At 43.1% G+C, this 27640-nt stretch overlaps 1 protein-coding gene across 4 annotated transcripts in view; it reads right to left on the bottom strand.

Moving 5' to 3' along the window:
* Window positions 1–322: 322 nt before the first annotated feature.
* Window positions 323–27640, bottom strand: part of LOC147892456 (uncharacterized) — a 116445-nt gene continuing 89127 nt past the window's right edge. For 3 of the 4 annotated variants that reach the window (XM_087387473.1, XM_087387474.1, XM_087387475.1), the window contains 13 exons: window positions 25577–25655; window positions 25328–25493; window positions 21046–21116; window positions 15620–15700; window positions 15465–15535; window positions 14063–14159; window positions 13907–13966; window positions 13732–13786; window positions 13156–13601; window positions 10611–13037; window positions 9861–10454; window positions 9557–9615; window positions 323–992 (listed from right to left, as the gene is read on the bottom strand). In XM_087387473.1, the coding sequence (XP_087243599.1) occupies window positions 809–992; window positions 9557–9615; window positions 9861–10454; window positions 10611–13037; window positions 13156–13601; window positions 13732–13786; window positions 13907–13966; window positions 14063–14159; window positions 15465–15535; window positions 15620–15700; window positions 21046–21116; window positions 25328–25493; window positions 25577–25655 (4390 nt within the window). In that variant the 3' untranslated portion in view covers window positions 323–808. The remainder of the gene's footprint in view (window positions 993–9556; window positions 9616–9860; window positions 10455–10610; window positions 13038–13155; window positions 13602–13731; window positions 13787–13906; window positions 13967–14062; window positions 14160–15464; window positions 15536–15619; window positions 15701–21045; window positions 21117–25327; window positions 25494–25576; window positions 25656–27640) is intronic. The other variant, XM_087387472.1, reaches the window with a different exon arrangement.

Genomic DNA, 27640 nt, shown 5'->3' with positions numbered 1-27640 from the left:
ATGCACATGTACAAATGCATGTGTGTGCACATGCAAGTGTGCATGTGCATTGAGTGCAGAGACAGAGAGAGAGAGAAAGGGGGGGGGGATGCGTGCTTCATTTCAGCTGCCTGTTTCATGTTTGTTATGTTGTGTGCTGCCATTTGAAGTGTAACCCTGTAACTGCTTTGTATGACTTGTCAAACGAGAGAGAGAGAGAGAGAGAGAGAGAGAGAGAGAGAGAGACTGGTTTCAACCGCCTGTTTTCTTTGTGATGTTTGATATGTTGTGTGCAGCCATTTGAATTCCAATGCCTTGTTTACAGTGACGGAGAACCCCAAATCTGTAACTGAATGTGATCTGCAATTGCTTGTGGGACTTGTCGAAAAAGACAACCTCAGTAAAAAGGAACATATAAGAGTTTCATAGATCTAAGGAGTTGGAGAGTGTTTACATACAACCAACACCTAAGAAGAGAAGCAGCTGCTACGAGTTCTGGACGCTGCTCCCAATAACGAGTACTCTTTGGCTTGATTTACAGTTCTGAGTCTGAAATACTCCCAAAGTTAAAGGTTGAATTTATCAACATTTATGAAAAGATGCCACTGGCACATTACTAAAAAGATGAGGAACATAATTAGACCTCTTTGGAAGGGAGCATAGAAAAAACGCCCTTTGACCAGCTTTGCTGGTATTCTTTTCTCATTGAAAGCTGTAGTGTTTTGAATGGATACAAAGCAATTGAATCTGCTACAAAAATGAGGAGCTTCAGCTGAAGCATCCAGATCATGCTAAAAGCTGAATGACGTGAAGAAAAACAATGCTAGTATCACACATCTTCTAACAGCCGCGTGACCAAGCGCTGGATCTTTGATGTCAATATATTATCATACAAACAATTTTCAACATTGGTGCCAAGAAGACGAATATCATGCCGCAATGCATCCAGGTTCCGATAGTAATTGTTGTTTAGCCGAGCTTTTATAGTGTCAAGTGATAACGGTACAGGTGTCCTGCAAGAAAATTTAGGGGTTAGTTGCAAAGGCCTTCAACTGGCTGCAGCTAAAATTATGAGACTTTGACAAATCAATCAACTGACACGAGATGTTTATGTCACTGGTCATCATGAAAAAATCTCATAATTCCGTGAGAGGAAAAAGAGCCTCATCTGGAGATCACAATTAAGTGGATGGCAAGAAAGAAATAAAGATGAAAACAATCCCAATGGGAGGAGCAACAATAGTTACAACTGCAATATCAACCAAAAAAGACACACCAGCAATCTTTTCAAGCAGCTTCTTTCCCACGTATACTGATCCACTGAGAGCATCTTGTTAGCGTCAGCCTTACCATTCAAGTGCAGCATCAATAATAATTCCATTCCAAGAAAATACTATGAATTTTTACACGTACATCAGTTGCTTGATATAGCACACAAAGGTCCATATTACATGAAAGCTTTCTTCCAGAAAAAAAAAATTCACTCACATTCAGGTATAACTTGCTCCTGACTTACGACCAAGACATACCTTGTGTTAGCATGAAAGCTGACACAGAGGCAAATGCCTAAAAACCAAATGAAATACGCCTTCATACAAAATATGAAAGGTTATAAAAGTTAGGGCACTAGAAGAAATGATAAACTTCGTTGGTTAAACTTTCTTCTAGATAAATTGTTCATAACTCTAGGAGACAAAGCATTGGTATTTAACTCTAGGAGACAAAGCATTGGTATTCGGACGAGCAATACTTGTTTTCTTAGCAAATTTCTACTATTCACATATGAAATTGAGTTTATGCAACGATTGATCTCTTTTGAGACTTATCCAGTAGTTCTTCATAGACTTAGTCACATAAGGAGATTCATTGATGACTAACATTCCAAACTTTAAAGGTTTAATGTACAAAGATCCGAACTCTTTTAATGGTGAAATTTATCCTCGAAAGTTTTGTGAACTTAATTGTACAGCTAGTGGAAGCTGTAGTAGTTTCGTGGATCTTAGCATTACTCAATCTTCTTTAGATTTAGACGTTGATATCTATGATAAATGACAGCAACTTGAGTATGCCATGTTGCATATCATATGAATGCCTCACATTGACTCAAACATTTCTGAAATGGCTAAATATATAGTGATTGCTTCCCAATTCTATTAGTTCTCTCATCTTTGCACAAGTAAGAGTGCATTTATCTCTCAATTTGGTAATTTAATCCTAATATCTCTCAGAAAGGGCTATAATACAAGAAAATTAATGAAGAATCTCCGCTTTGGCCTAAAGCCACATGGAATGCCACAGGAAATAGTAAGTGACAGAGTGCCAAGTTCATGGGCCACTTTTGGCAAGAGCTGTTCAAGGCAATGGGTACACTTCTCCCTCCAAGTACAACTCCCCTGGAATGCCACAGGAAATAGTAAGCGACAGAGATGCCAAGTTCATGGGCCACCGTTTGGCAAGAGCCGTTCAAGTCAATGGGTACACTTCTCACTCCAATTACATCTCACCACCCACAAACTGATTGACAGTCTGAGAGGGTTGATAGGTGGCTGGAGGAGTACCTTAGGCATTTTTGTTTTGATACCCGGACTACCATGGGACAAGTGGTTGCATTTGGCAGAGTTTTGCTATAATAACACTAAGCACATTCTAGAGGGATAATCGCATTTGAGGCCATGTATGGTTATAAAGTTCATGTTTCCTCTACTGTTCTTGATGGAGCTATGTCTAATCAGCAAGCAATTGATGATTTGGTTCATATGCCTTACTTCAGCAATGCAAGGATCACATGGTGAAAGCTCAAGCATGTATAAAGAAGGCATATGCAAATGAACATCATAGAGAGATTTTCATTTGAAGAAGGAGATTATGTTTTCCTCATGCTCCATAAATCTAGGTATGCTTCTTTAAAAGGGAACACCAATACTAAGTTGACCCACAGGTATTATAGACCTTATAAGGTGCTGTAGAAAATTGGGAATGTGGCATGTAGGTTGGAGCTGCCCCCATCATTGAGGATTCATGATGTGCTCCATGTCTCACTTTTGAAGAATTATTTGGGGCCTACAGATGAGGTTTTCCTCCCAAGGCCATATACAGTATATACCCGAATGTATGTCCTGATAAGTACTATGAGTGATCGGAGGAGTGAAGGACATTGCGAGGCGAGGTAGGGAGATATGAAAGAAGAGGTAGGTGTGATCAGCCCCAGAGGGGAGTAGTGCGACAAAGAAGTCAGTGATACGAGAGGCAAAGGCAGGGGATCCCATGATGTAATCAACCAAGCTGGGGCCTCCTCTATGAGGGAAGCAAGTAAAGCGACCCAAGGAAGGCCATTCGCCAAGACCATTATAAATAATGAGATCATGCATCATGCCAAGATGTAGCAATGCCTGCCCATAAGATGTGATAGGGGATCCCCTGTCAACTGAGACTCGCAGCAAACCTGCATCCTCTAGGTCAATGTCTGGTTACATGATAGAATCATCTTTGAAGTCAAGAAGTGATACTTGACGTGCCCCTGTCCTCGCGTTGAAGTCCCCGACCAAGAGGACTTCCCTGCGCGACTGGGAAATCAACTATGTCTTGATAGAGAGTTGCGTATGGTGATGTCTCAGTCTCCTCTCCAATATCTCGGGAAAAATGTGAGGTTTCGGGGGGGGGGGATAGCATATTGCTATGAACAAATCTTGGTTGTCCGTGTGATGAATCCGGACCCAAAGAAACCTAGAGTGTGAGTCTCTCTTCTCAACTAAGATGGACCCCAAAAGAGAAGACCTATAGAGGACCGCTACTCCCCTGGACCCTCGTACTCCTCCAATGTCCCTGGTCTCATCTCTGTAAACCGCCTCCCAAGTATAGCCAGTAACCACTAGTATAGGACGCTATGGACTCTGGTGTGTCTATGTATAGAAGACTATGTCACGACCTATATAGTTCCGACCATAAAGTACCATTATAGTTCTAAATGTTGCAAGACACGATCTCAGATGTCTAAGTCCCATAGACCCCGCCCCTATGTCGGAGAGGAGCCCTATGTCTGGCGAGGGCTGGTAAGGAGTCGCCTGAATCATACTACCGCCTACTTCCAGAATTGTATGAGCAGTGGCGGGTGAGAAAGGATAGCGGGTAGCGGGTGGGGGAGGAGCAGCAGCAGCGATGGCGGGTGAGGAGCGGTGGCGGGTGAGGGAGTTGGAACGATGGCGAGTAAGGAGCAAAGCGGTGGCAGGTGAGATAGCTGAGGACAAAAATAGAGACAGCAAAGGGTCCAACATCAGGGAGAAAGAGAGAGAGGAGGTTGGGGGGGGGGGGGGAAAGGGGGAACTATTAGAGGTCAAAATCTCCTAACGTCACCCAGAGAGCCTTGCTTATGGGTGTACTCGTCCAGTGCGTGAGGCTAGGGTAAATGACTGAGGGCCAGTGTTGTGGGTGTGCCCGACCCCCAAGAGGGTAGTCTAGGATAGGTTGGTGGTAGTGTGGCAGCCTCGTGCAGGGCCGCAGGCTTTGGCAGCCTGGTCAGGATAGTGGGCCAGAAGTAGAGGGTCCCCAAGGGCTGCTAGGGAGCTCTGTATAGGGCTGTGTTGAGGCGCCCTATAGTCGGCCCTGTTTGGAGGAGCAGTAGGGCTAGTACCAGCCCATTTTATACGGCTGTGGGCAGTCCTAGAGGTGGGTCGGCCCACCTAGCCTGGTTTACCCCAAGACAACAGTGGGGCCAGCCCATTTGCCGGTGCCCTAGCAAGCAGGCCGACTAGCGGGGCTGGGGCTATATATGTTCCTCTGGAATGTGTATCAGCTCGATGTTAAGAATGCATTTCTCAATGGTTACCTAGACGAGGAAGTCTACATGCAACAACCAGCATGTTATGTTGAACCAGGAAAGGAGAATAAGGTTTGCCATCTCAAGAAAAGTCTCTATGGCTTAAAACAAGCCCCCAGAAGTTGGTACAACAGAATTGCCAAGTATTTTGCTAATCTGGGATACATGAAGTCCAATGCAGATCATACTCTCTACTACAAAGTTCAAGGGGAAGACATTACTATTGCACTTTTATACATAGATGATCTGATTGTGACAGGAAGCAAGGATAGCTTCATCAAAAAATTGAAATAAGACTTATCTGCAGAGTTCGGCATGAAAGAGAGAGAGAGAGAGAGGAGGGGGGGTGGCGGGAAGGATATATATATATATATACATACATATAGAAATAAATAAATAATATATTCATATAAACAATTTTGATACCATAAATCCTAAAAAAGAAAATGATGCCACACAAAGGAATGTGCTAGATTATCTAAACATGTTCCAATAGCTGGCTGTGGGGTTATGGCCTGAGATCACTTGCAGTTTCTCTCCTCTCTCTCTCTCTCCTTTCTTGTTTTGTGTGTGTGCGCTTGGCTCTCTCTCTCTCTCTTCCAAGTTCCATTCATTCCCGTTGTGTTGATAATGATCCTCATGGGCCACTGAGTTTGAGTCTTGTGTGCATAGGTTTGTGGAATGATCTGAAACCTTAAAGACTTAGCTGGTCATATATCATTGGCAGTTCTACGTGGTAGCGTAATATTATTGGACCATGTAATTGAAACTCCGTAATTGGATGGCTGAAGCGATTGGCGTGTGCATGGGAGCCAAGTGTGGAGACGGTGGGCAAGTCGGTGTGGCTTGCCTTCTACAAAGGTGTGGAGACAGCTTCGGGTTTTCCTTTGGTCCACGCTCCCATGAGAGTCGTCTACAGGATCAAAGCTTTGGCTTCCGTGAAAAATTGTTCGCCTTGTGAGAGTCAATAGGGTCCATAGTAGTGTAAAGTGTCTTGTGTCTTCTTTGCTTTGTATCTCTACTACAAACCCAGTAGGGGTACGCAAAACGTTCAGAATCCTAGAGTCGTGAATAAAATTTACAGGTTATTGCAAACAGTTGTGAATCCATCTCATGCAAACTACGCTTTTATCTTCATGCAAATCATTGATATTTTATGTAGTCTCTTGCATGTCTGAATTTGGATATATTAGCAGGATTTGTATGGTTGTAATTCTAACATTTGGTATCAGAGCACCAAGTTGTGAGGGCCAGTGAGAAATAGAAACTTCGTTTGGTTTTTGCTCTCTGTTCCTAGATCTGCAAGGTGTCGTGTGAGGTTCTGAGAGCAAAATTGAGAGGTCTCGAGAAGGTTAGATCGGAGTTCTAGCTGCCTACGAGTTTCAAAGATTACATATGGATCCCACCAAGAAGGACAAGTCCGAAGCAACTGTTGTAAGATTCAATGGTCATAATTTTTCAACTTGGCAGTTGTCTACCCGACTCTGGTTTATGCACAAGAATTTGTAAGAAGTGGTGTCAGGCACTGAAAAGAAGCCTAAAAGTAGCGGAGCTGAAGCAGATAAGATTCCTGCCTGGGAACAAAAGAATGAGAGAGCTCTTGGAATGATGGGCCGTGCTTTGGAAGCAGAGTACTTTCATCATCTAGAGATTTCAAAGACCGCAGCAGAAAATTGGAAACATTTTTCTGGGACAGGATGAGACACTCGAAGGCTCTACTGAAGCAGGAGCTATACCACTTGCAAATGGGAGAAACTGAAGGACTTGGAGTCTTCTTGAATCGTATGCATGCTTTATTGACACAGCTTAATGATTTAGGCTCCAAGATTGAAGATGAAGATCAAAAATCTATATTATGAGCCCACGGATGGCCTGGAGATCAGATCGCTTCACCCAAAGCAAGAAGCCTGGCGCAGGAAATTCCGTACACTCCTTGGGAAACGTGCTGAGGCTGTGGGAATCAAATCGACATCAAGATGAGTGTTGGGAGAGAAGGGTAAGGAGCAATACACAGAACAAGGGCCCAGAAATAAGGGATGGAGCCCCGAAAAGGTCTTTTACTACTTAGACTCGAGACACGTCCCACAGGAGTCACAGTGGCTCTGGTCTTGCATTGAGCCTCCTCTAGGAGACCGAGACGCACGGCACCCCTTGACGGACGCCAGCGTCCCATCACCGGCTATGCACCAGCCACGGCGATATGACATACGGAGGATTTCACTCCACTCTAGTCTTTTTTCTTTTCATTGTCACACCCAGATGTATTTAATTATGTATGATCAGACTTAGGACTCAGCACGGGTGATGATGCTCGTTTAGCAGCTCCACCCTTACTGTGATTTGTATCAGGTTTTCTTTCAGTCTCATAGACCCATCGGTCTTCCGAAGACTCTAATAAACCCTCTCTCTCTCTCTCTCTCTCTCTCTCTCTCTCTCTCTCTCTCCCTCCCTCCCTCCTCCCCCCCCTCCCTGCGGACGACTGGTAGAGAGGGGCTTTGATACAGTATGGTATGCGCGGGTGTCCACATGGTTTAATAGCCACAGTATCTAGATGGATAAACTCCCCCCCTTCCAATATAGCATGGATGCACCACTAGAGCTCATTCCACATGATGAGATTAACCGTATCATACGGTTAGACCTTCTCCAGCTCCACACATCTCGGGATTGGGGAGGGGGGATAAGGAGTTCCCCACCAAGACCCAGTTCTATCATGACCATTTTCTGAGGATATCGGAGCATGGTCTCATCACCAGGCCCCAGTACCTCGAGGATAGGAAAGTCTCACACACCTTGCAGATTGCTATCGGACAGATACGAATCTTGTCCCACCAGTTGCAGATTGAGGCAGGAAGAGCGGCCGGCATACCTAGAGAGCAGCAGGCCTATAGACTATACACAATGGGGGAGGTCGAGACAGAGGAGAGTTTTCTATGTGTCTGTCCGGCCTACTAAGAGATCCGAGGGCGATACCACTGTCTCTTTTAGGAGGGGCTCAGCTTCAGACCACTCATACGGCTGATACATTTCCCCAACCAGGTTTGCATTGGGCTCTACCTGATTGAGATGCGGAGACACAGAGATTCCCTTTGATGCCTCAGGATACCGAGCTAGACCGAGCACAGACACGCATCATTGATTTTCACGCATCCGAGCCAGCACCAGATGAGATCGAGGGGGAGGAGATGAGAGCACTATGGATCAACAATGAGACCTGTCACCAAGATGTGGCTGGACAAGAGACTCGAAGACCACACACGGCACGTGGGGTGACCAGAGCACGCACCATTGAGGTCCGGCCTATCTCAGCCCTCCTCAGAGGGGACCGCCAGAGACGAGGCATTACTCTCGATGTAGCCCATCGGATACAGAGATCCAAGAGATCGCGCCCCCGCCACCGTGGGAGACAGCCCGACAGACACAGATACGTGAGCTCTTTGCATCACATCAGAGGGCCATCAAGGAGCCGGGTTACATAGAGCATGCACATGTACTTGGAGCTCTGGTTCTAAGCAACACTTGATTGCTCTTTTTCTACTATTTTGTACTAGCTTTTTGCATATTTAGCACTTAGCACTCAGCAAGGGCCTTAGTGATCCCTTTGCTTCAGCCCACAGTGGCTTGTATGGACTACATATATTTTGTACCTTGTCTCATAGACCCGCGAGGTCTCCTCAAGACATTTATACACCTTTCTTTCTTTCTTTCTCTGCATTGCTTATTCTTATTTTCTGTTTTGTTTCTGCCTTTTTGCTATCAAAGTTGTTGTTGTTTGGTTGGGATCTTCAAGCTTAGTAAGCACTTGTTTACCGAGAGATTCTAGAATGTTTCCAAACCCGGATGGCAGCTTATGCTTGGGTACTAATGAAGACATGTTATTTTTTACTTTCTATTTTTATTTTTATATTTTAATTTTAAAATTTTCTCAATCCCTCATAATTTTGTCTAAAATCGCTTACAAACTCCCTTCTTTCCTTTGTTCTTTTGCTTGTTTTATAAAAAATTCTAATTTGTAAGGTTGAATATGTTCTAGCCTTAAGAAGGCATATATATAGATTACAGGCCAACAAGGATCAGGTCTCACAAACAAACAAGTCCTTATTTTGTATGGACCACCTGATGCTTTTTGTAAAATTTTCTATCCTCCTCCTAGTTGCTTCAGCAGCAGGACTTAAGAAACAAACCAATTACAAGAGAAGAGGTGCTCCATTTTGGTGTTCCCGATATATCAGAAATTGGAACAACAGAAAAGGCTTCTGTGTCTGAGTTTATTCTGAGAACATCTCATATTGAGCTTGTACACACTGAGGATAAATTTTCTCATGTGGGACAAGCGATGTGGACTTGACTCATGAAGGTTCAGTAAAATCTGGACATAAAAATGGTCAGATAAACATCCCAACCCGTAAGAGGTGCAGTTACGCATCCACTGCATTACCTAATTTTGAGATTTCTGAATAACCTTTGAATCCTCACATTTAATAAGTCTCGTCTCAACCTTATCAAGGCCCAGTCTTTGAGCTAATAACATTAATATCAAAACTATCAGCTTCAAAGGAGCAAACAGGATGACCATAGTTCAAAACTAAGATAAACCTTTTTATCTTTTCACTTTCAGATGCATAAAAGATCTCTTCTAATATCAGAAAAAACATTGTCTAGAGTCTGTAAAAGGCTGCAAAAGTCATATATCTTAACGATTAAAGTCCATATGCCCACAATAATATATTGTACATTTACTAATAAAGGAAAAGTGGCACTCACTTGACCAAAAAATCAGGCTTCTGGATCAGTTTACGCAATCCACGCAAGCCATACTCATCCTGCATGAAATTCAAGTGACATTAGTGTTAAGTATAGACTGCAACATTAGACTGCACGTCACAACCACAAAACAAAGAAAGTAAGTTAATACTTAAAGAAGCCTTGGTCTCAACACTGAGTCTTCTTGCAAATCCAAGATGCAGTGTACCTTGGCCAGTATACATGAAAGATGGAACGGGCATTCAAATCCCTAAACATAGCACTCCAAGCTAAAATTATAACAAGAGGATCAATCCGTCCATACCTGGTTGTTTTTACAAGATTCCTCCACTTCTTCAATGGAAGAAAGGACCCGAAGCTTCTCATGATCCTCCAAGTGCGAACATACAATATCGGTGCTGTCGATGTCAAACAGTTCCCAGGGACTGTGCTTATGTGGACCGGTCGTATCTCCTGTATATTTTACTGAACACCTCTCCCAAGGGCTATCAGGGTATTGAGATGATTTGGCTTCAACTGATATAACCCTTCCATAATACCACACTCCTCCTTTTTCATCACCTTTTTCATCCACTGAGTCCTCCCTCCACCAAACTTTGCACTTATCTCTCTTTGCCCATTTCCTTCTTATTCCAGCTTCATATCTGCTTCTCTCAATAACAAAATCTGGAAAATCTGTCAACTCTGGAAGGGATAATCTAAACGTCTTTCCACAAGCCTTACACTCTTCATCAATCAGCTTCAGGGTTAACTTACAGCTTACACTATCAAACCCAGGTAGAAACCCATACTCGAGCCCAATAACACGACAAATTTCAACAGCACGCAACCGTGCTCTCAAAGTCTTTGAAGGGCCTTTGTCTTCGAACTGAGCAGAACCTTCAAACTCATCTTGTCCCTGTACAGAGAAAACATGCCAAGCTTCACTATTAGATTAAGACTTTTAAATTGCAGGACACTTTGTGTGAAATTATTTAATGTAGTGAATACAAAACCTAGCGGATTTAAATCTATCCACAAGAGCACAATCAGTTGTAAGCTAAAGAAAACATACCTGCATAACATATGCAACTTCATCCCCAAGTTGAGGTATATATCGTGTGCCCTCCTCCACTTTAGTAAACATTAACCAGGACACCTTTTTCTTGCTACGTTTTTTCCCTCTCCAAGCTGCAAAATCTTCTGAAGCTTTACCCACTTCAGTATGCAAAGACACTTCCTTCCATCCAAAGTTGCTCCTTGGCCTCCTTGAAAACCTTAACTCTTTTAAACTTATCCTGTTACATTCGTCAGTCCTATTGTTTTGTTCAGAACTCTCATCGTTCTCCTCTTCCTGGGTCCTCCTTGTCCTGACAGAGAACCGTGGCTTTCTTTTGCCAAGGTCAACTCCGCTAGAACCTACCACAGCTTCAACCTTCCCAGGAGGAGGTTTGGATCTCCTTTTCTTCCGCTGTCTATGGACTGGAGATCTATATTGTAGACCTGAACTTTTCACGTGTTTCATTGTTTTTCCCTTGCCTTTGCCCTTTCGACCAGGGAACATGTCATCGACTTCATAACCCCGTCCAACGCTTCCAATTGCCTCTGCAGTACCTGAGCTTCTTTCATCCTCTGAAGACAAAGGTTCCCCATCTGTAGTCTCAGGTATGCCTTGCCTTAACCAAAGGCATACATCGGAATTGTGCTGCCAGCTTGTTCCCATTGAATGATGCCTTCGAACAGGAAGAACTGCAGAGGTTTTAGTTGTTTCACCCATTAGACCCGTATGGTTATCTAGTGGCTTTGTGATAATCTTTGAGAATGGTCTTCCTTCATTCATTTCACCTGCTCGAATATTACAGAAAGTCTCCTCTTTTACATCCTCTATCCTGTCTTCGAAAGCATTGGCCTCTTGTATTGCAGTTTCCTCTTCTTGAGAAAAGGTCTCCCTTTCTTTGGCATTAGATCCCAAAATGTATGTTTCCCCTTCAACAGAGTCAGCATCTTCATACAGATCAGTGTCGTGATTTGGGACTTCATCCCCCAACTGCTCTTCCTCATGAATGCTGGTAGCCTGAGAGAAAAATTCAAGATTGTCATGTTTACCAGACCTCATATCATCTCCTTCTGACCTCTCAATGGAGTTGTTATCACTAAGCGTTCCAGCAGCAGGATCTAAAGGGCTGGAAGCCTCTTGCTCTTCAAACTTTCTTTCTACGCCATTCTGACCACTTGGACATGGATCAAGCCGTTCTGGACTATAGCAGCTCTGATCAGGGGTATGTGCCTTACTGGCAGTCTCTTGTTCCCTATGATCATTTTCATTTGATCTTGATCTCTCCATCATATGCTCCAGGCAGCATGTGGCATCGCCAACTTCACCTCTCTGGCTTGCAACCTTTCTTTCTCCTACATCACAACTATCCAGAACGTCTTCCCACTCTTTTTCAGGAATTGATTTTTCCAGTAAATGTTCACCATCTTTTGGTCTAACAATTTTCCTGGAGCTTCTGACCATTACATCTCTGTCTAATATGTTGCACGGCAAAGTTCCAGGAGTTACTGTTAAACCTTCAATTGGTTCCACCTGATTCAGTTTGTCTGAACAAGCAGGTGACATTGTCCCATCTTCTGACACTAACCTGCAACCTGAAGGTGCCCCCATGTTGCCATGTAGGGACTCTGAGTCAGCAGACCTACTGATCGGTGGCTCAGCATTGAGGGCCTCATCTGAATCCTCCACTCTAGCACGCTTTACAGCCTTTGAGCCTCTGCTTTCCCATCCCCGTTTTCCACCATGAGAAGACAGGGCATCAATCACTAGATTTCTTCCCTCAAGTCCGCTGGTTTCATGTGAATCTCCCAAGTCTTTTGCATTGTTTCTAGTCTCACTTAAATTATCCAGCCTACTACTGTTAATAACTTCATTTTCAGAATTTGAATGATCAGAATTTATATACTTGGGGTCAGCTGTACCAAACTGTAGCACTGGAATACCCTCTGAAGAGAGAGCATTTTTCCCTGTGACTTCATCTGTAAATAACTTGGCATCTGGACTCTGTTCCCCTTCCTTGGCAAAACCTTTTGATGGAACACGTAACTTGAATGACAAGTTTGATCGTCTACGTCGACTGCAATCTGCAACCTCAGACGGTTCAGCTTCTGCCGCAGAAGCTTCATCAGGTTTCTCTAAAGTATCACACTCCTTTTCTACACTTTGCAAAGGAGAGATATGCTCCTCTCCTGTTATATTTGCATTTTCAGAAGAATCAGAATGACTCTTTTCCTCCGCAGTGATTTGTGTAAAGATAAGACAAGCATTCCTTGCAGCCAACCTCTTTGGCCTCCTTGAGTGCTCCAGATCCGAACTCTCTCTCGCATAAGACCCTTTCCTCGAGCTTTTAGCATTCTTATGCCGCTTGGACCTTCGAAGAGAAGATTCTCCACCATTATCTTTATGTTTCCTCTTTACCAACCTCCCACTTGATGTGATTACCACTCCCTGCATGGGCAAAAGATTGAGAAAAGTAAAAATCATTTCAGGTTTCCGAAAACAGAGAAATTTATTCCATGGGAGAAATCAACATCTTAAGATTCAGAAATTATAACTTGATGTATACCTCATCTTTTCTCTTGTTCCTTTCTGATCGGCGAAGACGTGCTCTTTGGCCTTGCTCCTCATCATCACTGGAATCTTCATCCTCCAAACTATCTAGAAACTCCTCAGTAGAAGTAAGACTGCCTTCTCTTTCATCATCATCGCTTCCATTTTCATAACTAAGTGTATAATCAGAACCTGTATCATCTACAGTTTCCTGTTCCCAGTCCATAGCATCCTCATCAATGGGTTGCTCAACCCATCTAGTACGTCCTTGATGAGCTACAAGTAAATTGTCATCCTCATCTGGTACCAATGGTATACCAGGTAGACCATTGGCTAAGTAATTACCATCATCCATTGTCCCAACTACCCACTGAATCGAAGGAGGCTGCCAGTTAGTTCCTAAAGCTCCCAGTCGTCTCTGTTGGTACATGCTTTGGTAAGGCTCGGCATATGGAATCATATCTACAATCATCCAGCAATGCATGCATCATAGATTTAGCACTATGACCCTGCATGCACAAAACTAGACGTGCACGCCTAGAACCTTCTGCAATGTAGCATATATATAAAGAGACAAGTCGAAATCACATACTTGCATCACAAAGCAAATCTTGGAGATTCCGTTGATGTGGAGGAAGTTGTGTTTCCTGCATGATTAAAAGCATAATCGATCAATAAGCTATTTTCCTTCCATTAAAAACAGTCTTAAGAGCCTGCATGGAGAGTCTGAAAAGTGATGCAGTCTATATCTTAAACCCAGTTTGTACCTGGTCCAGCACATTGCCATGCACATCTCGTATCAGAGGACGATAGTCCCCCAAAAAGAACTGTCAAGTTACATACAAAAACTGCGACATGAGAATCCAAAAACCACCATCTTGATCAGTGTCTCGAGCTTTCACAAAGTTCAAGCCTATGCATACCTGGTCATATTTTGCATCCTTCTGGGATTCTCCTTCTCCTGTTGCAAGAAGATATATCTGCCCTACTTCATCAGAAATTATTATTGAGGTACCATCCCTGGAAAAACCAAACAGAGTAACACTAATAAAACCACAGGTGTTTATTTATCCTGTGAAAGTGTAATGTCAAACATTTTACAAAGATTTTCACACAAACAGCATTCATTACACATTTAACAATTGCAGGAGTAAAACCCTTGAAAGCTTGAGCGTTCTCACTTTGCATAATCGAGATGATAAGATCTGAACACTTTCAACTTTCACATTCATAATGTCGTCTGTCAAATCTACCAGTAACCAGACCATAGCAAAATGTTTACACATCCAGATGTCAAACGGTCTTGATTCTCAATTGACTAAAGTATTTGACAAAACATAACTCTGACCTATGGTATTAATAAATCCATGCATGTGCCTGAAGATCTTCTGGTAAGTCATCTTTCAGACCGCACATTGCAGGTTTTTTCAGCCATGGAAGATCATCCCTGACCGCTGTGTAGGGTATGCACAGAGTTGTTCAAGAATGGAGCTCCATGCTCAAGAGTGGACAGTTGATACATGAACCACAAATATTGACCTATGTGAGTGACCAACCAGACCATTGAAATATTGTGGCCACTAGGACATGGACCCTTATATATCCCTGGTACCAACCTAGAGCATAGGTGGTAGGTGACGAGATCCTTACATACCACACATTGACCACTTCATGCATATAGGCGGACTGAATGGGGTGAGTACAGATCAAACTTCTATGTTTCAGATAGGCAGCAAGCAGTGAAACAATGGTCTCAGGAGTGGCTCGATGTACTGGGCCTACGGCTAGGAGGTGAGCTGCTACCTCCAGCCCTTGTGGGTTGTTTACAGGTGTGATTCGTGGTTTGTTTTGGATCAGCTTGAAGTTGTACCTTACGAGGGTCTGATGTTTAATAGACCTGGTTTGGGGTTGTCTCACTTGAATTCTCAAAATAAGGTCGTCAAAATCCAGAGATGAGGCCCAAAAGGTACCGCGTTATGGTCTAACTTCCACTCAAGCGAACACCCTTATAATTTGCAATCAGCACCACATTTGCTAATCATAGCATTCCCACTGGGTCTGACACAGTACTCAGCAAGAAATATGACATCAAAACCTTGTGTGGCTTATATGCCACAGGATGTGTGCCCAAAAGTCACCTCTGCCTCTCATAGAAGCCATCCTCTCTCGTGTACAACACTCTCGGTATCTCGGTTCTCAAGCAGAGTTCCTTGAGTACTACAGCAAAAGTACTTCAAGAATTAAAAATAGTACTCAAAAAGTAAAAAAACTTTAAATCTCAGCAGTAAATAAAGTAGCTCTGTAGGAGAGGGAGACAATATTTACGGGGAAAATTTTCCGTCAACAAGATTGAACTCTCCAGTCTCATACACATGAATGGTACGGCCCTCCCAGATCTGCAAAATAAGATTCTGACTCCACAAATGCACCACATACAGAAGCAAAAGACACAAATTTAAAAATAATACTTATGAACATACATCCCAAATGATAACGCGTCCATCATATCCGGCACTCATGGCTATTCTTGGATCATATGGATGCACATCCAAAACAAATGTCTGCAAAGAAAAATCCAATGCAAAGTTGTGTAAGCAGACTTTCGGCAAAAAAACTCAAAAGCATTTGAAGCTCACTGATGCACAAATTCCACAACGAAGAATAACTTGAGAATTGAAATGTGAAATTTGAACAATGTTCCATTACAATCCCAATATCCAATGAATGCCTAACCTGCATTTGCTAATTAAGAACACCAAGCAAAGCTTCAAAGAACATTTCCTCACAAGATTCTGACTCGCTCTCTTAACTCTTTAGCCAAAAGAAACCCTTCAAGGTCCTCTTGTTCACAGCAACACAACGTATCCTGATCACAGAGGTCAAAACAACAGATCCATAAGGTGGCAAGGCTCAAGGTTATAGGTCCACGTAGGGCAGCCTCGCCAAGGCATTTTGCACATCCAATCATGTGTTTATCTGTACCCTGCAGTAGCGATCAGAGGGAAGGAGGCAGCAGGCTATAGCAACATTTCCAGAAGAGAAGAGCCACCTAGATTGAATCATACAAGAGGGAAGAAAGGGTACACCATGGGCCGACTGAACAGGAATCAAAATAGACTGCTTGAGTGGCAGAATGCTTGGGCAGCATGCAGCCTCGACTCAGCAGCGTGGAGAGAGGCTTGTCCTTCAAGTTGAATTGTGAGATGAGGAAGAGCTTGGTAGGCTGGCTTGCAGCAGCAAGAAGGAACTAGAATGAGGGCCCACGAGAGAAAGGGAGGTGAGGATGTCCTTGTTTAGCTATCTCAACTTGACAATCTTTGTATTACTTAATGCTTTCTTAATCAAAAAGGATCTGGAATTTGGCACCAAATGATCAACGGCCTGACTAAGTCGCATGGGTGTGAACCTCCACCTTGCAAGGTGCTCAGTGCTTCATAGGCCGCCCGGATCTTAATAAAGCCCCAAAGGCTATAGCATCAAAGATTCATCCATGCCAGATATCCTAGCTTGGACATGATGCAGAGATCCAAAACGGTGGATGGGCCCACGATTCATTGGTAGCCACGAAGTCCGCCAAGCTTGTATGGAAGGCAAGCAAAACCAGGATCATTCTCGGTAATGGCTATTGTTCACTCAGACGTCTGTAAGCCAATGCCCGCGAGATCATTATCTAGATTTGTATACTTCCTCACATCATTGACGACTATAGTCGAATGATGTGAATATATACTTTGTCAAGGTGGCAGGCAGCAAGTGTGAAGCATTTTAGGCAGAAGAAGAAATTTTCCGGAAGGGTATAGGGAATGTACTTGTTGTACAGGCTTGCTTCAGCAGAGGTTCTTTGCAGATTCAGAGCAGAAGACGCAGATTCAGAGGTTTGTTGCAGATTCAGAGCAAAGAATCGTTGCAAATTCAGAGGTTCATTGCAGATTCAGAGCACAAAACTAGAGCAGCAGACAAGATCAGCTGGCCGAAAATGGACAGAACGCACAAAATTATGATGTCATAACTTCCTTGGGTGACCCTCCACCTTGTGCTTAGTGCTTCCTAGGAAGCCCAGCTCTTAATCTTTGATTTATAGAATTGCTTTCTGCTCCCTTGGAATGAAATGTTTGCCTTCTTGAGCATGATGACCTTTGAGTTCATTACACCTTTTAGTACAATTAGTAATGGAGTCCAAATGAACTCCAATGCACCACATGATCTACAATGCACCATCCAACCTATCAACATCTGGAAATGACATTTTCGTGAAATTACAACACTGTCTAAAAATAGTAAGTGAGCATTCCTTGGCCAAATTGATTTCTTCTTTCAAGGGTGGATCTTGGCCACCTTCCTTGGGCAATCCTGGATCTTTAATGCCAAAAGGTGTATTGTGAATCAAGTCTTTTTGACTTGGTGGGGTAAACCGCATATGACATCAAATTTGCTCAACCTTCGTATGCTTTTCGGTCATGAAATATGGATGACAAGACGCCGCAAAAATGCTGAGAAAGGATCAAATGGAACATTGCTGACCTCCGTCTTGTGAGATGAGAAGAAATGAAGACATCGACCATGCTATCCGTCTCCAGGGACTGAAGCTCAATGTCCAAAAACGGTCTAAATATCTCAACATTCTGCCGCAAGCGCAATTATTGCCTTCATGAGGGATCATCTCATGGAAGACTAATTCAGGCAGGCGTAAGAGCTCGTTTGCATTGCCACCATGGCTATATGGCAATTTCCACGCCCCTGAAGAACCAACTCCAAGATTTGCTTATGCTACGCACTCGTCCCTGGGTCTTCACCGTTGGAAGACAAGGAACTTGTGCCCTCACAAGCAACAAGGAAGACGAGGAACTTGTGCCTCACCATTGGCTGTCCATTTACTTACTGCACATCTATGCATAGTACGCATTAAGGAGAGAAGTTTGGATTTCAAGATACCAATGTGTGATACCGATGTGTGAGTTCCTCGCCTTCGTACCTCTACTCTGAGGTTAGCTTCCGCTCTGCATACCCTCTGTTCTATTCTCTAACACTCCTGATTGCGTGTTTTCTGCAGGCATTTTTTCCATCATCTCTTCACACTTTTAAATCCACAGTTTCTACCTCCAACTCCATCATAATCATCGATTGGTTTTATCACCTACACACTCCATGGTTTATCCTATGCTTCTTTGCTAATTGACATATGAAAAAATCAATACTAAATTGCACGATGATTATCATCAACCAATGTAATCTCCCTAGGGCTACCTTCATTATCAAATGGTGTGACAAGATGGTATTTGACATCCTAAGGAATAAAAGAGAATGATTTTGACTTCGGTCAAAGAGCATTGACTTGGTCAACGAGAGAAAAGTTGTTTATGTGCGTCATAAGGACATTCCAAAAGGCCAGGATTAGTCGAGAGCACGAGTATGCATGCATCAGCTAACCTTTTAATGGGTTAAAGTGTGTTTGATATTATTTTATTTGTGGCAGGACCTTGAAAATGCCCTTGTTTTAAGGGGGAAAACATTCTTCAAATATAATATTGCCCACGTGAAGAACTGAATATTGTAACAAAAGGGTATAAGTAGTAATTCGTATTGTAGGCTGTTAGGATGTTGTCAGGCAGTCTTGGTGAATTATGCCATAAGCACAATTGTAAAACAGCCTGCCCTAATTTTTATAGAAGGTCTACATGCACTCATCTTATCATTGTACTTCCATTCATTGAATGACACTGGATCGTACAGCAGGGCTCACTGCTCAGCTAGGAATTCAATAAGGAATAATCCTTTTTTGTCCTTGTGCAGGCAAGGGACTGAAGGCTAGAGAGGGGTAAAAATCCCTTTAACTAAAAATAGCTCCAAGAGCCAAGCTGGCTTGTGGGACAAGGCAAAAAGTAGAGGCAAGTCACAAGCTGGGAAAGTGCTCTAGGGCTATTCTATCACATCACCTTGCTGATTTTCAACTACCAGGGCAGTTTGTGGGAGGATGGTGGGCTGCCAAAAGCTAAAAAAGAAATTCGTTTTTGTGCTAGGAGCCTCCAGAGTAGTTCGTTTTTGCTGCATGCTTGCTGTTCATGCCTTCCCAGATCCCCAAATCTGATTAGCCCTTCTTCCAGGAGCCTTCCAAGCCACGTGCCTATCAAAGTCGCACTTTTCCAGGCAGTTTGGAGCTACCAAGCAACTCGGTTTGCTTCCAGGCGGGAGGGTTTGCTGAGTCGCACCTGCCAGAAGCCTCCAGGGCTGCACTCCAAGGTCAACAGACAAGTCGTTTTCAGAACCCTATTTGAGCTGCTCCGGGCCTCCAAAACTAGGCAAAATCTTTGTTGCAATGTTTCGGGGTACCAGATCCAATTCGCCTTTCACGATTGGACTGGCAAGGGCCAGAAAGGTCTAGGAGGAAATCGTTTTTTGTTGTTTTTCACCTTTCCAGGGCTGTTGCTGCTGATTTCGACTGCCAGATGGCTTGGGGACTTCTCAACGATTTCTAGAGCCCCCCGATCAGTTGTCTGCCTCTCCAATGCCCTTCAGTTGCCTCCAAGCCTTCAGAATCTCTTGCCTTGTTGCAGCTGACCTTTCTATGAGCCAGGAATAGCGAAGGTGGGCTGTTTTGCTCGCCTCTGCCTTGCCAAGACTTGTTTGGAGCTACCAGGACAGACTTGGTTGATTTTCTCTCCTACCAGGACTCCTTTGGAGCTGCCAGGTTAGAACTTGTCAGCCAGGTACGAAAGAAAGGTCGCTATGGAAAGTTGCACTAGACTAGGGTGCCTTTCTAAGACTGGAACTGTTTGCATAGCAAGACAGAAGTGCCTCTTAACGGATTATTTAGTTGGCCATTTTTGGTTGGATGCACGAGAGTGCTTTTACTTATTTTTTATGCTTATTTCTTTAACTTTTATTCAGAAGGGGGCGCTAAGTTTAGGGCCAATATGGTGTCTGGTGCAGGCAGGGGCAATCTAGCTCCTCAATACTGGATTTGGAATCATTTTGTGTGTCGTGGCTATTTTTTAAGTGGCTGAAAGTTAAGTATTTTCTGGAGGTGATCTGTTCACTGCCCTTTGGATTTCCCGAAGGCTGGTTTCAAAACCCAATTTCAAGGGACCCAATCTTTGAAACCCATGATCTACACCGGGATATAGAGGATGTGGCTCTCCTCAATCAAACAACACATCATGGATTTCCAAAGTGGATGCTAGTTCCAAGTGATATGCTATTAGTGCATATTCGGAAGGCACGGTGCAATTGTATTGCTCCTGGGGAACAAGAGAAGCTAGTTTGGCACCTCAGGGCTGCGCCAGAGGTACAAAATTTTATTCTTTGACTCACTAACTCAACTTCAGTTTCGACTTCTACTAAAATCAAATAGAACTAGGGCTGCCACTGTCACATCCCATACATCCCTTGTTAGTAATGAACGGTGAAAATTCATGGATTTCATTTCAGCCTCCATTCCAGACTGTGGATGATCCTTGCTATTGTTTATCATGACTTCGGAGGCAGGTTTTGCACGAATAAACTGGCCACAAATCTGTGTCTAGATGATCTAAACACACCCACAAACTTGTCATGTAAAAGAAAATGCAAAAGAAAGCTAAGTGGGTAAGACAAGCCTCTTGATCTGTTATATTATGGTCATATGTGCCTTAAGTAGCATGTCAGCCATGTCCCCTATTAAATGTTTGCTTACATCAACGTAATTTAAGAAAGGGATGGAACATAGAAAAGAATGGCAGGCTGCAGGGGGAGGGGACAAACAAATTTTGGGAAGAAGAAAGCAATTATTAGCTAACGGGAAGGGGGCTGAGAGGAAAAGAAGGGGGAATGGGGGGGTTCTCTTTAGGGTAAGAACCGAGTATGTTTCAAGGTGGTTGCGCTGGCACTCTTGCAATGGAAGAAGTCACACAGACAGACTGGTTCTACCCACCGATTTTGTGTGTCCAGTTAATGAATGCACCAAGCTTCCATCCACTGCATTCCATACACAAATCCTGCAATCTGCAACATTGTCAAGCACAATTAAAATAGCAATGCTCTCAAATATGCCATCAAGTGCAATTATTTCAAAACCCAATATAAAATATAACTTGCTGAACGCATTGAAAGCAATACTGTATAATTTGAACTCAACAGCTCTGTTAAAAATGACTAAACTCATCCATACAGATTGAACTAGCTCTATAATCTGTATTTTTGGTGCTCAGTCGCCTTCCTTTTTGGCATATTAGCAGCGTGCTACAAACCACCTCAGATTAACTTTCACTGAACACTACAAACTGCTTATGATAAGGCAAAGAAGAGTGCACAAGTCAACTGAGGATTGGAGAGATTCACAAAATTCTCCTGGAACACTGCTCCTTTACCCCGTTTCCATACTGTCCCCTCTTCTTCCAGCGCCCTCCTGACTCTGACAACACCTCTACACAATTTTGTCCTTTTTAACCCCCTTTCCGCCATTTGCTCGGTCTTCCAGATTTTTTTGCACCTTCAATCTTACATGCTCCATTGGCTCCTGTAATCTCGATCGTCTACTGTTTTAGTATCAAATGAGAATAGATGATCAAATCAATCAATAATTTGGCCATATCAAGGCATTGTAGTCAGCACCACAGTCATCCATTAGTAGATATTATCTGCCTCAGACAGCTGTCCTAGTGGATCTAGTTTGCTTTCAAAGCTCATGCTAGGGAATAAATCATTAGCATAGACGATGGCTTCATTGTTGTCACAAAACACTATCCTTTTCAATTTTATTTTTTCTTGAATGCCAATGCAAGAAACACATTCCAGCTTTGAGGTGTGAGCTTGCATCTAGAATGGACGAACTAATGTATTCCAATCTCATTTCAGGTGGAAGAGAAAAGAAGGTTATGGGATCAACCCTTCTCGGGGAGCCTCCCTGAGTAATGATTTGCAACTTTTTAAGGATTGATCACAGTTGGACTAGTACTCCACACTCTGGACATTATTCTGAGTCTCATTGAACTCTAAAATCACTTTGAAGCATATGCCATGCCAAATCTGAGTGTTGCAAGTGTTTTGAGGGTATTCTGTGCAAAATCAATTTGCGGCAGTACTTTTAAAACAGCTGTTGCAGATTGGAGGGTATACTTCACCTCCAAATCAGTTCGGTTTGCTGCTTTTACTTGCTGTAGCAAAAACTCTGCATATTACTTCAGTTTGCACTTGTTTCTTTGAAAGAAAACTCTCTGTTTTGGTCCAGGTTAGCTTCTAAGCAGCCTGTGTGCCTGTTTTGATGCAATCTTCAGGTTCTAAATTGTTCCCCCTTTATCTCTAAGCTCTCTCTTCCTCTTTCCCCTTAACCTTTTCATACCAAAGCGCAAGGGTACAATCACTTCAGACGTTGAAGTAGATTCTCCCGAGCAATGAATCAAGATCGTCCTTCAGGAAGGTCCTTCCTGTGAACTTCCGATCAGCGCTCTGATACCATGTTAGAAATGCACCTATAGAAAGGGTATCCCACAGCGGAAGACTGATAGAGCATCCCAAGAATTATACGCGTGAGTGTTAACTATGGAATCCAAAACTTCCTTACTTATGTGTACTTCACAACCATGTGTGTGTGCAAGCTAGTAAATAGACTGTGATCCAAGAGAGATATAGCACCAACAAAAGATACATTCCCGTCCTCAAATGGACACAATACAAATGAGAGATCTAGAGTCCCACTAAACCTGGTCCTCTGATCTTACCAAAGTTAAACTACTATCACCTTGGCACCTCTACATCCTTGAGCCTGCGCACTCCTTCCTGAGCTTCTGTAGACTTCGTCTCCATGCCGTGATCCCTGCACCTTACTACCCTGGATGTCAGCCTAGGTGTGCAGCCCTACCAAGTGGCAAGCCCTTTGTCTCCAGCTTCTCAGTCCCTCCTCCTCCTCCTGGATATAGGCCCAAGGAAGGCTTTCGTGCTGCTCCAATCTGCTGCTGATTGCTGCTCTGGTCAATGAGATATGAGGCCCAAAGGCCTCCCCTCCAATTGGACTGACCAGGTAGGGGCTTATTTGGCAACCGAAACAGCCCTACCAGCCGACTGGCCTAGTCTATTATACCCGACCTGGGAGGCTGGCTTTGACAGCCAAATAAGTCCACCAAGTCAGCACCTGGCCACGTGGTAAACAGCCAGTGGCCCAGGCCATTCTCTGTCCCAAATCCGGGGCTGTTGCAAGCCCAAGACCTGCCCATCCAGGCGTCTTTCAGCCCTGCCAGTTCCACCCTGTTCCAGGCCTCTTTCACCCACAAACCTCCTGCAAATACCTCCATACTTGCTGACACAGGTGTCCGTACTACTGCTGCAGCCATCCGTACCAGTTCTGACATCATTGCCACATAATAACCCTGTTTCCTTGTGCAGATCTGGTCCAGCCAGTCGTCGGAAGCCACGTGGCAGTTCCATACTACTGATGTCCTCCATGCTGGCCCCAAACTTCCAGGTATGTCTGCCCACGTGGCACCCCATGTGCTGCCCATGTGGCAGCCCCATCTCTTGTGGTATTGTCCAATGGTTCACCCCCTTTGGGGGCTTCAAGACGGGGTGCTACATTCAGCAAGCATGTATTTTTTTCCAGATCTACATCTAGAGACAGGAAACAACTTCCAGCTTAATGCAAATAGGAAAAAAAACATGCTACAGAAGAAAGTCTAAATGTTTTCGAAAGAATAGAAAAGCAAGTAAACATGATTCCAAGGCTGTTCGAACTAAATCCTCTTATAATTTTTCAAGAGGCCATCCTAGCTTAGCCTTATGCGATTGAACAAGGGTCTGCATATGAAAACATATTAATTAGTGCAGTCCTACGTTCATAAGTGGATTGCATCTGATTCAAGCTCGCCCAGCCTTGATGACTGCATGTGTGATATAAGTCAGGGATATGTGAGATGATGGTTGGAGCAAGGGGAAGGAGCAGGTGCTGAAAAAGAGTACTCAATCTAAGAGTCTCACAGGATGAAGCTTGGATATGCTTGCGTCTGATATTTGTGCTCAGGAATGTACCTCTATCTATGATCACTAGGAATATAAGAGGTTGGATTCATAAAGAGACTGGGGAATGCAGTTGGAAATTCATAATAGCAATCCGACATAGTTGGTTTTGGTTATCTTATTTGGCTTGGCTTTGGTTCTCTCGTCTTATTTTGCATTCACCATTTCCACTTTCCACTACCATCCAGCCTGCACAAAGGGATGGAAATTATATCCACTCTCAATAACTAACCGCACTTATGATACCAGGCAGGTTCTCAGTTCATTGATTGTCTCCCGCATTTGAGCTTGCTCTCGCGGTTTTCATTCATACTTAATGAAGTAATTTTCTTGGAAAAAAAAAAAAGTTCATTGATTGTGTCATTGAAATTAAATACAAAGTCACAACAGTAATACCAGTGATGAAATAACAATCAATACACAAACAGAACGCTTATATTGAGAGAGATCTTGTCAGGACAAGCCATAAATGAGGAACCTCCAGATGATGCACAATTGATCTCTCCGGCAATCACAGCAAAAAATAGTCTGTAGACCGACAGTTCATTGACATTAAATGTGTTTTTCGCCAGGCCAATCACAAAACAACATCAATAGTGAGCTCAAATCTCTACACGAGGCAGACACTAAATCTTCCACATGCAATGAGAGAATTTCCCAGGACTTGGCATTATTGAACCAAGGAAATAGGAAATACATGATAGAGAACTGAAAATAGATGATTGTCTCCACCATACGGACATAGAATAGTATCAATAGGGCAATCAAACTTCCTTGACCAAAACAGAACTAGAGAGCTATTGCTCTCTCCAATACTTTTCAAAGCAATCATTGGTCAGCGAAAAACCCACCAGGTTCAAAAGCATGGTCTAATAAAAGAACTTGAAACAAAAAACAGTTTCTCAAAAGTTTAAAGCGTGCTTGAATCGCCGGCACTTCCTCATGAGTATTCAGTTTGCTGCCTCATAGAAAGATCAGAGATCTAAACTTGTACAAGCATGTCAACGTAAACACGTATACCCAGATATAATTTGCACAGCATCTGTCTTGTGCTTTTTGACCTTGTCAATTTACATCAAATACCAACTCAACATGTAGACAAGATAAACACAAGAAAGCGTTGTTCACAGGTTTTGAGACTAGACAGTAGTATCAAATGCATAAATTCCACCTACCAAAACGTTAAGACTCTGTGCTAAGCAGCGTACCCATAATTGCAGCAAGCACATAGCAGTTGTCCAAGCTCCAAACAATCATGTTGACACCACGAGGAGTTGGAAGCAATCTCTGACGGGGAACTCCTCGAGGTGGTTGCGGTGGCATGGGTGGAGGGGGGACACGCAAGTGATAAGCTTTCGTCCATCGACCCTTGCCCTGAAAATCAATTCGTCCATTATTTGAAGAGCAATTGAAATCATTAGCACCACGGGAAACCACCACAGGAATAACAAACTTACATGATATTTACGTGGACGAGGAGCCCAGATAATGGCACTTCCATCCCTCGAGCAAGTCACTATGCTTTCATGTGCAAACCTAAACAAAATCCGCCACTCTTTTTAGACCAAACTTTTAGACCGAACTAGGCAGCTTTATGGTCATAAGGCTCAGAAGGAAAGCTCAGTGAGAATCATCCCAACAATTCACTAAACCAAACACATTTCATTTAACACAACAAATAGAACATCTGAAGTCTTCTTGAATGCTCACAACTGAAATGAACATCTAATGCTTACACATGACTGGACTCTTCTATTGAAATAAAACTATGCAAAGCTCAATTTTCTTAACGTGAACAGCTTAGCCTTTATAATCCCAATAGTTAAGGTCACTGATGCGCATTGGTCCTAAACCCACAAAATTACTACCCTTCTAGGTTATTTTTCAAGCATCCTAGACAAAATTGTGCTAGAGGAGAACTTTTAAACATCGTGTAAACGCTTGTGCTAGGAGAATATATAAGACAATAGACAAATAGGTCTCATATTATTGTGAACTTCCTAAAAGCAAAGAGAGCACACAACATTGGAGAAAGCTTGAAGATGCTGAAAATGGGTTGCATATACTTTGAAATACAATGAAACTTTGGGTCATGTGGGAAACCTTAAAGCCTAGACTACGATTATCATAGAGCATCGTGCCACATGTGCTTAAAAACATAGGGGACCCTAGATACCTTAGCAAAACTGCATCTAATTGTTAGATTTAAACTCTACAAATAGACTAGGGTCCTAAACATTGGTAACGCAAGTCATAATATGATGTTGACTGATTGTTACTATCCACATCGTTGTGGGCATTTACATGATTGAAAGGCAAAAAAAACAGGGAATGGTTGGTATTACCCACTAGAGTTTGAAGGGATTTGAGAATGCATTAGCATATTCAAATACAACTAAATTGTACTGCCAAAGAAGGCAAGTATGGCTGCTAAATACTAGAAAACAAACTTCTCGGCTCATCACTTGTGGTGTACCAGCCTCTCAGGAGTGCACCACCCAAATGACCTGTCTCTTTTAACAAAATACATGGGAGCTTGCCTTTTTTTTAATTCATAAATCGCAACAATTATTAAGAATGGATTGAATCGTTCTTTTACGATAATCTTAACAGCTGTCAATGTTAGAATTATTATTATAATTCAGCAGTGATCAATGTAATGTAATAAGTAGGTTAGGGACACTTTTCCCTCCTTTAGAGGTTTTTCCCCCTAACCACAGTTAGTTCACTAACTACGGTTAGTGAAGGATAAGGTTTTATCACTTAGACAAAACCTATCCCACTTCTTGTATTACATACTTCTTCTATTGCAAGCACTACGTTCAGCTCTCTTGCTCTCACACACTCTTTTTGTAACATTTGGTATCAGAGCGGGTTACCCTGTTTGTGAGCTCGACACTCTCCATTCCAAGCTTGGAAGAACTAGTCCGTACAACTCTCGTTACTACTCTCCATTTCTGCCGTACACCCAACGACGCTCCATTCGTACTTGCCGTACAACCTACCGTACAACCTGTCGTACAACTCCCGCTACTTGATCGTACAAACCTGCAATCAGCGTCGTGCTGTAGTACAGGTACCGTACCAGCTTCACTCGCCATCTGTACAATAGACGTCAACGTACAGCCGTACGATTCTGTACCATCACACATCCACTCAGTCCCCGTACACCCGTACTGTCCTGCGCCGTAAACCGTATTGAAGTCCTGCCGTACATTCGCCGTACGACGTATGGACTGGCTGCACGTGTGGCACCTGCAAATCATCCGTACAACCGTACAAGTTTTCATACTTCCGTACACTGTACATCGTACGTACAGATTTCCGTACATTTTGCAGGTTATATTCTTGCAGATATTGCAGTTGGGTTGTAGGTCGTCCAAGAAATTGGGGCTTTTGCAATTACACTGCAATTTTGCAGTGAAATTTGGGGCTTTTAAAGGCAGACTGCAATTTGTGCAACATTTGAGGCTTTCAGACCATTTGTCCTCTTTTATATGCAAATTTTCACAAGAAATTGG

This window comes from Dipteris shenzhenensis, chromosome 16 (genome assembly GCF_047967505.1).
Source record: "Dipteris shenzhenensis isolate YYH24624 ecotype China chromosome 16, Dip_SZ_1.0, whole genome shotgun sequence".
NCBI lineage: Eukaryota > Viridiplantae > Streptophyta > Polypodiopsida > Gleicheniales > Dipteridaceae > Dipteris > Dipteris shenzhenensis.
The sequence above is the reverse complement of the archived record's forward strand: the minus strand, read 5'-3'. Positions and strand labels throughout refer to the sequence as shown.